We start from the raw sequence: 14,431 nt of genomic DNA, 5'->3' as shown, positions 1-14,431 counted from the left end.
TTTCAAGATGACAAAGGCAGTGGGCTACTAGCAAGTTCTTCCTGGCAGCAAAAGCTGGCTCACAGGGGGCAGTCTGCTTTTCGAGGTGAGCATCCTATTGGTTGGAACCAGGTAAGCTGAAGTCAGATGAGCTTTGGAAGAGGCTCTTGCGTTGGTTTGGAGTGAAGGTAAAGGGACTGGATTCAATGGCTTTTAAGATTATTTTCTGCTTGATGAGTCTATGTCTAAACTATTTTTCTAGTTTTGCTGGCTAGAGTATGCCTTTAACCCAAAATTAGCATAAATAGTCATGTGGGAATGTGAAATTGGAGAGGCAGCCACAGGAAAAGACCAAGGACTCAAGGACCATGGACAGTGCAATACAGAAGTTTTTATTTCTATCTGGACTCCCATTTTGCCAATCATCAAATTTCTTGGCTCAATCACATACACAATGAACCTGATGCCACCAGGACCCCAAACCCAAGGGGCCAGCCTTAAGTCAGACAGGAAAGCAGAGAGTTAATCAAGAAAGTTGGTAGACATGTGAGGATTTTTATAAATGAAAATCATCTGTGTCTATTGAGAAGACTCAATGAGCACCAAGAGGCTCCTTAGGGAAAGTGACCAGGAGAAAAACGTCCAGACAGAGGAGTCACTCTGAGGCCTGTAGGTAAACATCCAATAGAAAAATGATAGAATTTCATGCAGTCATTGAGGGATTTTAGTCCTGGAAAAAAACAAACAAACAATGGAGGGAATATTTAAAGAATAGTTGGAGAGAACACAATAGGAATTCATCCTAGCTTGTCTGAAAAGATTAAAAAAAAAAAAAACCTCAACAGGAGTCGGTGTGCTTAACTGGGAATGTAAATATAGGTAAACTAAGAAGAGGAAGACGTTGGAGGGGGGAATACCAAGGAGAAGATTCTTGTGGAAGATAAGAAAACACACAGGAAGCATATAGGAAATTGTCTGGAAAATTGAGGGGGTTAAGATGATCCCAGAGTGGGCTATCAGGAAGTATTGGAAACATCTTATTTTTCAAGGCTGATGTATGCCAGCATTTGCTTAGTGGTGTGGACTGAGGAACAGTCATTATACCTGGGGTTGAGTAGAAGGAAGTGAGATATTATGGAGGATGGAGATGGGATTTTGGTCAAGAGCTTTCCAGATGCATTTTTTTTCTTAAAACCGTATCTCAAATTCTCAGAGTTCCTGGTCCAATTAATTTGATGGTTTGTTCATTTAAAAAGCATTTCTTGAACATATTCTGTGGGTCAGGCTCTGTGCAAGGCAGAGGAGACGCAATGATAAATAATGCCCATCCCTATTCTTAGGACGCCTAATTGGTGAGAAATGCCTGTAAAAGAACAAATGTGCCTCAGGGCTGAGAACAGTAACAGAGATGTGAAACAAGCCACAGAGGTGGGTGTAAAGGATGGTATAATCAACACTGCTTGGACTGGGTCTGGAGTCCCAGGAAAGGCTTGAGAGCTAAGAGATTCTTTTTTGAAGGAGGGGAAAGATTGCACTTGGTGGTCCAAGAGGTGGGGGAAGGAAGAGGGGTTGAAACTGCTGGCTTCAGTTAGGGAAACTGTGAACAGCTTATTATAAATGAAGCATGGGTCCAAAGGAATGGGGTAAGCTCAAGACGGGGAGGGCCAGACTGGGGTCGTGTACCATGCTGAAAAGGAGCTCAGACTTGATCCTGAGATCCACAGGGGTTTACTGAAGGATCTGAAGCAGGAAATTAGCAACGTGCAATGTTCACCTGCTAGTTCTCTTATCAAGTTCTTGACTTGCTCTATTTTGGGACTTCCTAATGCCCAGGAGGAGTCACTGAGGTTATTGTTCTCAAAGACTTCAAGGAACATTCCACAGTATAATATGACAGAGAAGAACAAAATCTGAGTCTAGAAGTAGGGCCACGAGGGAAGCAACATGGCTCACGGCCCTCTCTTGATTCCCACTGTGTGCCAGTCATTTGTTCTAAGTTGCCCTGAGAGGTGCGGGGAGGCCCCCGGCGCTCGGGTAATCTGAAGTCCTTGGGTGAATATCTCACAGGCAGTTCCAATGCCCTGGGCCCAGCCTGCTCCTTCTTGAAAAGCTGTGGCCTTCACTGCGTGCCCTCCCCTTTCTCACAACCACAAGATGTACCCACTGACGGAGGGAAAGTGATCAGCATTTTGACAACAGTGGGAAGACTCCTTCTTGGAGCTTAGTGATGTAAGATCATCTCAGGAATAGACATTGTACCAAATCCGCATGTAGATTTTGTAAAGCCTTTTAAATGCAAAGTCCCATGGTTGATATGGCTCTTAACTAAGGCTCCGAACCATAAGAAAATGCATTTCTGTTATAAAAACAAGGAGTTTATCTAGACACGTGAGTGTGGTACTATAAACAAAACAAAGGGGAAAAAAGAAAACTCAGAAGCAGGCCAGGTAATGAAACATAGGGAGGTTTGCTTTGAGGCCTGGAGTGAATGCAAAGTGGAGCTGGGCTATTATGCAGCTCATGGTGTTTCTTTACTCAGCCGCCATCAACACCGGTGCCCTGGACTCTGCGTTACAACTAAAAGAGCAGATAATTTCATCACCTGGTTCTGCCTCCTTCACCACAGACAGAGACCTGGCCTCCCCAAGCAAGGGGGCCTGGATTGGCCTAGATCTTCAGGAAACAGGGAAGCTGGGACCATGTTGGACTTTCTATATATAACCTTCTGCAGGGCAGGCTTTCTAGTTCCTATTCTTAAGGCTGGCCACTTTCCAAAATGTTCTTCCTTGGGCCAAAAGCCTTAGAACTTTGCCCTCTATTTTTGGATGGGAAGGATTATATACATACCACAGAAAATATGTAGCTAGGTATTTATGAAGACCATACAGTGATGATATGTTACATATGTATCATCATACACAAATAACAATATATTCTTAATTACTGGTTGGTGATAGGGAGGCCGGGAGCATGGTAGGAGTGTAGACTGTGGAGCTAGACTGGTTTCAGATGTAGTCTGCTCCTTACTAGCTGTGTGACCCTGGGCAAGTTACTTAACCTCACTGAGCTTCAGCTTCTTCACTGTAAAATGCAGGTAATAAAATTGCCTCCCTCATTGAATGGCAGTGAGCATAATATTAAGTGACATGACATGTGGAAGGCACTTAGAACAATGCTTGGCACCACTGAGCAAATTCCAAGCAACTATCCCTCTCTTCTTGCTATGGTCTGAACGTGCTTCCCCCAACTCGGACCCAAATTCTTATGCTGAAACCTAACCCAAAATGTTGGCAGTAGGAGGTAAGGCCACTGGAGGTGATTAGGTCATGAGGGTGAAGGTCTCATGGATGGGATTAGCACTCTTATAAAGGGGGTTTCAGAGAGCTCCCTGGCCCCTCTCACCATGTGAGGACACAGTGAGAAAGTGCCAACTGTGAAATCAGGAAGAGGACCCTCACTAAAGCATGACCTTGCTGGCATCCCGTCTTATATTTCCAGCCTCCAGAGCTGTCAGGAATAGATTTTTATCATTTCTGGTATTTTGTTATAGCAGCCAGAATGAACTACAACACTCTTCTTCCTTTCTATTATTATAATTATACAAATTAAGGGGAGCAGAAGAAGTGGGGTAAGCTCCTGCTCATCCTGGCCAGCAGCTTTACTCTTTCCCCATCTTTTGCATGCTGGCACTTGAGGGCCAGCAGTGAAAGGAAGGATGCTGGATCCCTGTCGACTAGTGGGGGAGAGGGCCTCATAGCTGGATCATCACAAGGTCACAGGCTGATGCCATCCATGGAATCTGAATCAGAGGAGACACTGAACTGGACACTGCAGAATGAGTAAGGGTCTCTGTGGTGGAGACGGGAGTGGAGGGCAATCCATAAGGAATAATCACCTTAGCTACTCTTGCTGCAAAGGAAGAGGAGGGGAGGGGTGACAGAAAAGTCCTAGAGTCTGAGCCAACTGTAGCCAAAAAGTATAAATAGCTTGCGCCCTGAGTCCACTTGTGCTGGGGCAGAAATCAGCTGTGTGCGTGGATGGATTGTCTATAGGAATCTGGAGTCCTCACTAGGGAGGAAGAAACTAATAGAGGGAGAGAAAGTCAGAAAAGAGCCTGGATTCGGGGTGAAATCTTTTGAGTATTTGTAGAAGGACATTTGCTACAGAAAGAGGTGGGGGAGGGGGTCCAGGAATGAGACTTCTCTTTGGAGACTGCCTTGGTGAGGAGGGGATGGGTACTGTTACTACGCAAGCCAGAGGCACATTTGTACGAAGTGTGAGAACTCTGAGACTGGATGGGGGCAGACTGGCTAAGTGATCATGTAGCCCCAGCACCACCTACTTCTCAAGCTGCGGGGCCTTGGGACATAGTCCCTCCATGCGTACATGCCTTTGGCTCATTTCCCCCCTGACTGCTGCCCCTCCTCCCTTCAGAGCCAGCTCAAGCTGTCTTCTCTGGGCCAGCTTGCCTACCAGCCAGCAGCACACTCATGCATACACTCCTCCACACCCCTCTGCACACGTCCTATGCATAAACTCATTATAGCGCTTTCCCCACAGCACCACAGCCATCCCTTGTCACCTAACACTAAACCTCACTGTGAGCCCCTTGAAGGCAGGATGAGCCATCAGAGTTCAACCAAGATTCATAAACGTTTGTTGACAGAATGCCTGATGGAATGAATGAGTGAATTGCTTGACGTTAATGGTTTATTGCCTAAATTCCTCCACCTATTTTCTTTTAATTTTTTAAAACATTTTAATTAATTTTTGAGAGACAGAGTGCCAGCAGGGGAGGGGCAGAGAGAGAGGGAGACACAGAATCTGAAGCAGGCTCCAGGCTCTGAGCTGTCAGCACAGAGCCCGATGTGGGGCTCGAACCCATGAACCGTGTGATCATGACCTGAGCCAAAGTTAGACACCCAACCAACTAAGCCATCCAGGTGCCCCTAATTTCCTCCACCTATTTTTAATATCTCCCTCCCCACTGGGAAAAGGTGAGGGTCAACAAACACTTCTTAGATGAAACCTGATTGTTGTTATGCATTTTGTCTTCTTTTTGCATACAACGTACATTTATCATTATGGGATTTTCCAAGATGCCATTCTGACAAGCCAAGGGGTTAGAGGTATTCACATTCTCTCAACTTCCTAGTGTTTAATCCATCAAATATCCGGGGCAGAGTGGAAAAAGGAAAGCAACCAGCTCAAAAGAGCCCCCCTACAAGCCCTAGGCTGTCAAATCTCAAAGGTCAAAACTGGCAGAAGCCGATGGTCTTTTCATTTATTTTTCTTGACGCCCATCAATGAAAGCAATCATGAGCAAAAGTTGTACCTGCCAGGAAAGGAATTGTCCTTTGTACTTAGTGGCAACCTTCACAGTTGAGGTGCACTCTGACAGCTGCTTCCTGAACCCCAGAGAGGATTATACATGTATCCCTGGGCGGGGGCAAAAGGTGGGAACAAAATACTTTTCATCTTCTTATTGATTGGAGACTCTTCTATGATCTCAGATTGGGCTTTAAGTCTTAGACTCAGAGCTCAGGTTTAAGAAGAGTTGCATCGTAGATTACCATAAACTGACCTGGTGTCCATGCACCTAACAAAGAACACTTACTATGGGCCAGATGCTGTGCCAGGCAAGCATCCTGTGCAAGGAGTAAGAAGATACACAGCCTGAGGTCTCGACCTTCAGGGCTTCTGGCTCAGAATTAGATGACCAAATATCAGCTGAGTCTTCTTGAGAAGAGCTTTACTTGACTGGATAAGAACAGGTGCCAGTTTCTTCAGAGTCAGACATGATACCAGGGTTCCAGTACAATGCCTCCTTGTGGAAACAACAAGAGCCAGAAAAAAAAAAAAGCACCCAAAAGATATGTGTTTCTCTATGTGTTTCCCCATAACAAAGGGAAAATCATTGAACCTCTCTGAGATTCAGTTTACTTATCTGTAAAATGAGGATAATAACATATATGACACACTGGGCACCTGGATGGCTCAGTCGGTTAAGCGTCTGACTTCAGCACAGGTCACGATCTTGCTCAGAGCCTGGAGCCTGCTTCGGATTTTGTGTCTCCCTCTCTCTCTGCCCCTCCCCTTCTCATGCTCTGTCTCTGTCTCTCTCAAAAATAAACATTAAAAATGTTTTAAAATAATATATGACACAGATCAAAATGAAGATGAAATGAGTTGCTGGGCTGATGGTAGTTGGTGCACCTTGGAATCTGAACATGCACTATACAGAGTTGCTATGAATGCTCACAGCATAGTATCTATCCCCTGAGAACAAAAAGGAGTGCCATGCTCCAATGTTAACCTGGGACCTACATGAAAGTCAACACATGACATTCTGAAGACTAGAGATGGCTAGTGGGTAGGTGGATGGATGTGCCTGTGGATGTTTGGATGGATGGATGGATGGATGGATGGAGAATCTCTCTGACTCTGAAAAGTCCGGCTTTCTCTAGTCCACCCTGTATTCTTCCTAGTTCCCTATGGCCTTAAAAGCCACAGTAATTCTGGAGAGAGAATGATAGATGTGTCTTGAGTAGATGCACTGGTGGAGACCAGTCCCTTAAATAGCCTTGGATTTACCCAGTTGTTCCAGATGGGGACCCCCCAGGCAGGATCAGGCCACAGGGGGAAACCTTGTCAACTAGCATGTGTACCTGTGAGGGGGAAATAGGACTCTACACCCTGCATACAAGTGTATCTCATTTCTCCTAGCTTTCTTCCAACCTTCTGTCTTTAGTATTTAGCAAATGATTGTAGACAGTTACCAGCTTATGTAATCAACTAATTTAAGGTGAGGTATTTGCCATGATTTCTAATTTTTGATGCACACCAGAATCCATGTGTCCTTTTCTAGACATACTCATGCTCATGCCCCTTCCCAAGATGAATAAAATCAGAATCACTCTGCATGGGACTAAGCTATACAAATTTTATAAAATGGGTGGTTCTGAATTGTACCGCCAAAGCTTGAGACCTATCATATTCATGGCTTCAAATCCAAGTGTTCTAGAGAGGACTAGCATTCCAGTAGTTGCATTCCAGTAGTTGCTTCAACAATACTATTCACAGGGATGAGAAATACAGCGAATCCAAGCACAGCCAATGGGACTGGTCCTTTGGGGCCCAACTTAGGGAACACAAGCAGTCACTCTGAGGATACGGGGTGTGAAACTGTGGCTGTCCTCATACCCAATCCCACACAGCCCTGAGCTTCCTGGAAGAAGGCCAGCCCTGCTCCTCTGCCCCTTTGAGGGGCCGCCAGGAGCAGGAACAAAGCACTATTAGCACCTGTTCTGCATGTCATCTAATTTAATCCTCACAACAACCTCACGAGGCATGCAAATTATTACCATTTTACAGATAGGAAAGCTGAGGCTCATAGATAGTCAGAGACTTGCCTAAACTCACACTGTGTGTGGGAGCTACTTCCAAGCACACTAAAGACCCAAGTCTCATGCTCAGAGAACCACAACCTATGTGACTATTCCCGTGACCAGGTGTCCTGGAAATATGCACCTGACAAGCCTGGGTGTGGGTGCTAAGGCTTTTAAAAATTGTCTTTAAAGCCTCTGAATGGCTCTCTCTTTTTAGTGTAAATCACCCAGACATTAAAGCCCTTATTGTATATTTATTAGTGTGTTATTCAGACCAAGGGGAAAAGAGAAAAGCCGACACTCTGAATGACTTTGAAAGGGAGAAAATGCTGGGTCTGAAATTAAATCATTGTGACACTGCCACTTGAGGGCATCAATTTCAATAAATGATCACCTTTTTTATTCTCGATCCCGTTTATCACGCAGGCAGGATGTGAGGAGGACTTTGGCTGGAGGGTGCTGAATGCCACAGGCCCCTGATCTCCCCGTGTTGGCCAGACCTGCCACACCACCCTGGGCCAACTGAAGTTAAATCCGGCACAGTTTGGCAGTCAGGCATCCTTTCAGAAGCACATGCCTAGTGGCATCTTTCCATGTTGTCCTGCCTGAAGCCTATCCCTCGCTCAGCCTGCTGAGACCATTCGGTCTATTTACAGGAGAATTCAGGGCTCTGTACATTTGCAGCAGAAGGTCTCTGCGTCAAGAGGGGGTAACTGTCCTGTAAGCCAGACTGGGGACAAAGAGCAGGACTCCGGGGGGGGGGGGGGAAATTGTTTCCTGCTACCCCAGTCCTCAGTGACCACCTGAGGTGAGGCAGCTGGCCTTGCAGGATGAGGAAGGGGACAAAATGCAGCTGGAATCTCTCCTTGGGAAGGGAAGAAACTGAGGCTGGGAAGAGCCGCAGATTAGCAGGGGAGCCAGGACTGACACAGCACTGCCACACCCACAAGTCAATATTGCTTTGAATTAAATGACTTTGGCAGCTCTCCCATTAGGATTGTTCTGGTTTTAAAGCTGGTATCTTTGGCCAGAACTGACTGGTCTAAATAAATATGGCAGCTGTGTCGGTACCCAGCACGGACATAGGGTTTTCTTCACCAGGGGTGGGTGGCTGCGGATCTTAAGCTGAAGGCAGTGAGCTTGATGACTTCCTGATGCAGCTGTTCAGCCAGGAGATAGAAGAGAGTACAAGAAAGCAGGGCTCCGGAGGACCAAGAGCTCACACTTCGTCTTTCATCACGTCACATCACCCCTCAGGGCCTTGGCATCCCCAGTGGACAAGAGAGAAGGAACTCAGGTCTCCTCTGAGGGTAGGGGTTAAGATCCTGCAGAAAGGTGAAGCTTTGTGCTGAGGGGAGCCTTATTTCTCGGCCACCTTCTGTGATGAACCTTGTTTGTGCTACAGAATGGCCCTGACAGCTTATCGTGGCTCAAGCCTGAGTATCCCCAGATCCTTTAGGTTTAAAGCATCTTTTCAAGTATTAGTAATTCAAATGATTGGCAACTTCTATCCCCTCAGGGCCCAATTCTTCCCTCTACACACTGTGTAGCTCTGGTCACACACAATAAAGTCCCCGGATACCCAAGGCTGCAGGAGAAAGGCGTGTGCTCGGGTGTCCGGGAAGGAACTGAGGAGGCACTCCTACAACCCCAAACACCCCCACCCCCTGAGCCTGGGGTCCTGAGTCCAGGAGGGCACCGATGTCACACTGGCAACTTCTGCTCCTTAATATCTCTGGGCCCCCATTTAAAGCCATCTGCACAAGCACGTGCTGAATCCTCCTTACTGGACTGTATGTTCCCTGAAGGTTGTGCCTGTGTCCTCTTTGGCTGCGTATTCCCAACACCTAGTGCCTGGGAGGCACAGGATCCATGGTTGTTAGAGGGATGGATACCCTGGAAAGCATCTAGCATGTGTTAAGTACCTAATATGGTTGGCACAGCGTGAACCATTTTCCTTATGCCATTTCACAGCTCACCATTCTAAATAGGGATTATCATATTCATTCAATTCATGGGGACTTTGTAACCTCTGACTTCTAGTTAAGATGTCCTATGCCTGCTGGATTCTGTGGCCAGCAGGGCTGGGCTGTTTGACAGAGCATTTCTCCGCTTCCGTGCTCCTGTGGCCATTCTGGTAGGGCAGATGAGCAGATGAGCCGGCCAGGCACTCATCACTTTGCATCCCCTGGGAGACCCAGGCCAAAGCCAGGCCTCCTTGGCAGAGGCGGGCGCTCATGCTCTGTGATTCACTAGACCTCATGTATGTGGCTGCTTTCCAGGAGGCAAGGAAGGGAGCAGCTGCTGGGGCTCCCCGACTGCCTGTCCTTGCCTCCGGTGTCTCCAGGCAGGCTGCTGCTTCCCCAGTGTTGCACTTCGTACTCACGACTTGGTGTCTGGGGGACTCAGTGGCCTCAGGCTTGTCCTTCCCCAGCCCACTCCTATGAGTCAAGCTCTCCCCAGCTGACCGTGTTATGACACTTTCCTCCCTTGTTACTACAAATGGAGAATGTTGTTTTGCAAATAGCAGTCCCCAAACCACCCATGTTCTGTCTTGAGAGGAAGCCAGCCCCATTTGTAATTATCACTGTCATCACCACCAGGATTTCACTGTGTCCCCCTCACCACTCAGAGCACTATGTTGTCGGGTCGTCTCCGACATAAAAGGGAGTGAACTTCAGTGAGGCAAAGTGCCAAGGACCTCAAAACCAAAGGATCCTTGAGATTGCCACCAACCCCACAATCAGAGAGCGGATGAGTCTTAGTCCTTTGTGTTCCCCAATTCTGAGCAGAACAGAGCAGATTAGGGTATTAAATAATGGTCTCTTACATGTGCATCCTGCTTAGTGTGAAAAGCCCTTTACATCTTTTATTCCTTTAACTCCACAGCACCACATGCATAGGGCTGGCATCATCATCCTCACTTCACAGATGGGGAAACTGAGGTTTAGTAGGGGTGGAATTCACCCTGAAGTCATAGAGCTCATTCATGGAAAATCCTTTCATAGACCATCAAAGGCTAGTCTTTTGTATCTCTAGCACCTGTATGGTCCTAACAAATAGAAAGTACCCAATGAATAATGGTTCTCCAAACTGAGGAATAGTGAACTAGGACCTAAACTGAGGGCTTTGATTCATAGAATACTGATTTTTTTGCTGCAGCAACATGGCCTACTTGAGCTCTTCCAGCAATGGGCAAAAATAGTCTGAAGTCAGTCTGCTTAGGTTCAGACCTCCTGCACCTTGTCTAGCCAGTGACCTTGGGAAGGTTGTTTGATCTTACTGAATTTCCCTATGTGTGAAATGGAAGATAGTAACAGTGACTGCTTCATTGTGTTGGTGAGTATTAAATAAGAAAATACACGTAAAGTGCACAGTGTTGACTGGGAAGTCACATCTGGGAAGTGTTAAAAAGTGTTGATAGCAGTTATTATTACTAAGGGTAGAGACTGCACCTTACAGATCTATGTAACTGAGGAATCAGTACAGTGGTTGGCACATAGACTTGAGTGTAGGGCTGAAGACACGTGTCTACCAACACTGGCATTCATCACATGACATGGAGTGAGTCCCTTCCCCATTCTGGGCCTCAGTCCCCACTCCTGAGAATTGACAAGGTTGAATCTTGAGGTAAATCTCAGGGTTCCTCCCAGCTCTAAAATTCTCTAGCTATTTCAGTAGTTCTCAAAGGGGACAATTTTGCCCCCCAGGGGACATATGGCAATGTCTGGAGACATTTTTGTTGCCATTACCAGGAGAGATGCTACTGGCATCCAGTGGGTAGAGGCCTGGGAAGCTGGGGAGCCATGCACGGGACAGTGACCACAGAAGGAAATGTCTGGTCCCAGATGTCAATAGTGCTGAGGCTGAGCAACCCAGATCCAACTCTACACAAATACCTAGAGCTCTGTGAAGTGTTGAACAAGTGCCTGTGCCCTGCAGCTTGCCAAGATGCCTGGGGCAGCACAGCTCCTCCATGCATCAGGACAGTCTGTGGACTGCCCCTTCAGCTGCCACCTTCTATCCTCACCACATCGATTTTGTTAGGGGTGGGGAGGCTGTCTCAGGCATCTTTAGTTTCAATTTGGAACCACTCCTGCTCATCCCCAAACTCCAAGATGGCTCTGTCAGGACTAAGGGAGAATATCTCTACACAGAGATGCCTGGAACTCAGCCTAAGGCAAAGGCCCTGTAGATGTAGGGAAGCCCCAAGCAAAGGCATCAAGTCAGGGGGCTTGCCGCAGCACACTTGCTTCCTTTCTCCTGCTTCAACTCCCACTTTCCAGGGGGCAGGCCAATTCCTACAGTGGGAGAGTCGCTCTGGGAAAAAATGCAATGGCTAGCATGATGGGCCTTGAGACTGGGGAGAATCACAGCCTGCCCACACTGTGCTGTCTTCCTTTCCCTATTTTCATTGTCTATGAAGGGAAGGTGGCCATCATATGCCCCCTGTGCTCATCTGTCTCAAATCTAGAGGATCTAGTGGATCTCTTTTGTAAGGTTCTTTCATCTTCCATTTCCTTTTCCCTGACCCTGCCCTTTCCCTCTGAGTTCCTGCTGAGAAGCTATGGGTTTCCTGGAAAGTGCACTAATGAGAGAAGGGGAGATCTGGAGTCCACTTTGGGTCATATCACTTCCTATTTCCTCTCTGCCTCAGTTTTCTCATTTGTTAAGTGGGAACTCACCAGCCAGTTGCATGCATAGGAAGATAAAGAGGGGAAACGTCTTTGCAAAACCCCATGGCTAGTCATTGGGAGGAGCTGTGGTCTTCCAAACCATGCTATCCAGGGGACCAGGCTCTGCTACTCAGAAAGCACTGAAATCCCTCTGGCACTCTTCTTTCACATGCATGCACATTCTCAGCCTGCACTTCAGGGAGACTCTGAACTCCACTTCACCCTGTGACATCAATGAGTCCCAGCCTCCAACCACACACTTTAACAGATTGATGGTCTGAATTCTCAGCAGCCTTGAGCAGTGCTGTCTGGTCTCTTCCAGGATTGGTGGGGCAAGAATGCTGAGTGCAGAAGTCAAGTTCATGAGACTGGGCAGACGCCTACAGGATGGCATGGCAGCAGAGGCCAGCACCCACCCTGCCCATGGATGGGAGGCCTTACCATCTGGGCTTCTCCCAAGAAAGGGAGGCCATGCTGGAAGGAAGTTCGGTCCCAAGGACAGCTCATCTAAAACAGTAGGCAGCCCGGACACCCAACATTCCTAACTTCTGGAGAACATAGGAAGAGGCACTTGGTACTGGTACTTGGTACTTGGTACTTGGCTGGATGGACCCTCCCATCCAGCCCAACGAGGCATTTCAGAGGCATGAAGATGGATATAGAGTTTAGGTATGGGGACAACATCCTTCTTGAAGCTAAGATTTTATTCCTCCTGGGACTGTAGGAGCTTGTAGTTTTTTGAAGCACAGCTAAATACAGATGAGTCAGCAGTAGGAGAGTAGGGTGGAGATTTTCAAGAAATTATTAAGGAGGCCATAGAGCTTTTTGGAAAAGCAGTAGACAGGCTATCCCCTCCTGACCCAGCACACCATGGAGGTAAACAATGGGTAATATCACTGTTCGGATGGGACTCCTCTGAAAGGTATTTTCTTAGAAAGAAGCTAACTCTAAGCTTAGATAGAAATCTGAAGTCTATCTTCTGCAAACATGCCACAAAGAAAGATCTTTCACCCTTGATTACAAATTAATCACATCTGGGGCCCCTCAAAAGTGGGGTTTTATGATGGCATTTATTCTTATGGAATAAGAAAAAAAAGGTATGCACAGAGATACCCTGGTTCAAATTTGCTTTCCAATGTTACTACTTCTAGAGGCCCAGTGGATCACTGGGTAAGCAAGTGAATATCTTCTGGAAGCTTGAGGAGCTCACGGACATGGGTATCTGGTGTGATTTCAGTATTGTGTAAGCCTCAGAGGTTCTGGAATGAAGCTTGTTCCAATCTCTATTGAATTGATACCACTGTGGTATCCCTGACCAGTTCTGCTCTGGGGTCCCACACTCCTGCATGACCTGCTTAGGTGGCTACAATGATTTGCTCTTTCCCTACCTGCTCAAGTCCTGATGGTAAAATCCCATTTCCAGCATATTAAATTACTTTCATTTTGGCCTTTTAACACTCCCCTTGGCTGTTTTCTTCTTGGCTCCATCTGTACTTTGGGAAATAAATACCTTTAACACCCACTCGTTAAATGCCTACTTTGCCAGCTGGTCTTCTGGCCTCTGGAAGGACCACCAGCCTGGGCAGCCAAAGGGCCCTACAGAACAGTGCCTGAGACACTGCCTTGTGAATATTAGCAATAATGGCTCAGTCTGGACCCTACCCATTGAAAGATGACTGTGAGTTTTAAGTAGATGTCACAGACTCTGGAAATTTGTAGCCAAAAGCCAAATGGCCTTTTATATCATCAGTTTTGGACATGGGGAGGGACTTACCCATGCTTTCCTGGAGTGGGTACCAGAAGGATCTCTCTTCCAGCCTCGTTGTGGGGCAGTAGCTGGGCGACATACCTCCCAGAAGGCTGCAGATGCCTGTGCACTGAGACAGCCAGGCTGCAGTGCTCGCTGCTGCTCCTCATCCATGGGCTCAGGATGGTGTGCTTGGAGTTTGCTGAGGTGTTGAGGAGCAGGAAGGAGCCTGGCAAGAGACAGACAAGGTGACTCTGCAGGTGTGTACAGATAGCACCAGCAGCATCTTTGTGGCAGGATATAGAGACCAATGGCACTAAAGTCAGCAATGGTGTAGGCCTTTCTCACCTTCTTCACATACACACAACCCTCTTTACCTTTTCTTAGATCATCTTTGTGAAAAGCAAAGTCTGAAGCAAGAGAATGGTAATTCTGTACTTACTAAGGCTCTCACCTTATTTCCCTGTCTCACTAGTTCTATGTACTGGAGTCCCAGGTTCTTCATCTGTAAAATGGCAATGAAAACACCTATATCAAAGGGTGGTTGCAAAGATTGTATGAGATAAGCATGGGGAGTACTTTACCCAGTTTTGGGTGGAGAGGAAGGCCCCTATTAAATCATCAATTACTTGATTTCAACT

General features: G+C 46.9%; 1 protein-coding gene across 1 annotated transcript in view; it reads right to left on the bottom strand.

Moving 5' to 3' along the window:
* ALK (ALK receptor tyrosine kinase) overlaps nucleotides 1-14,431 on the bottom strand; it is a 676,334-nt gene that overhangs the window by 303,131 nt on the left and 358,772 nt on the right. Inside the window, exon 4 of the mRNA XM_047852186.1 lies at nucleotides 13,818-14,019. Within this exon, the coding sequence (XP_047708142.1) occupies nucleotides 13,818-14,019 (202 nt within the window). The remainder of the gene's footprint in view (nucleotides 1-13,817; nucleotides 14,020-14,431) is intronic.

The sequence above is a fragment of the Prionailurus viverrinus genome, chromosome A3, assembly GCF_022837055.1.
Source record: "Prionailurus viverrinus isolate Anna chromosome A3, UM_Priviv_1.0, whole genome shotgun sequence".
NCBI lineage: Eukaryota > Metazoa > Chordata > Mammalia > Carnivora > Felidae > Prionailurus > Prionailurus viverrinus.
This window is presented reverse-complemented; position numbering and strand designations above follow the sequence as displayed.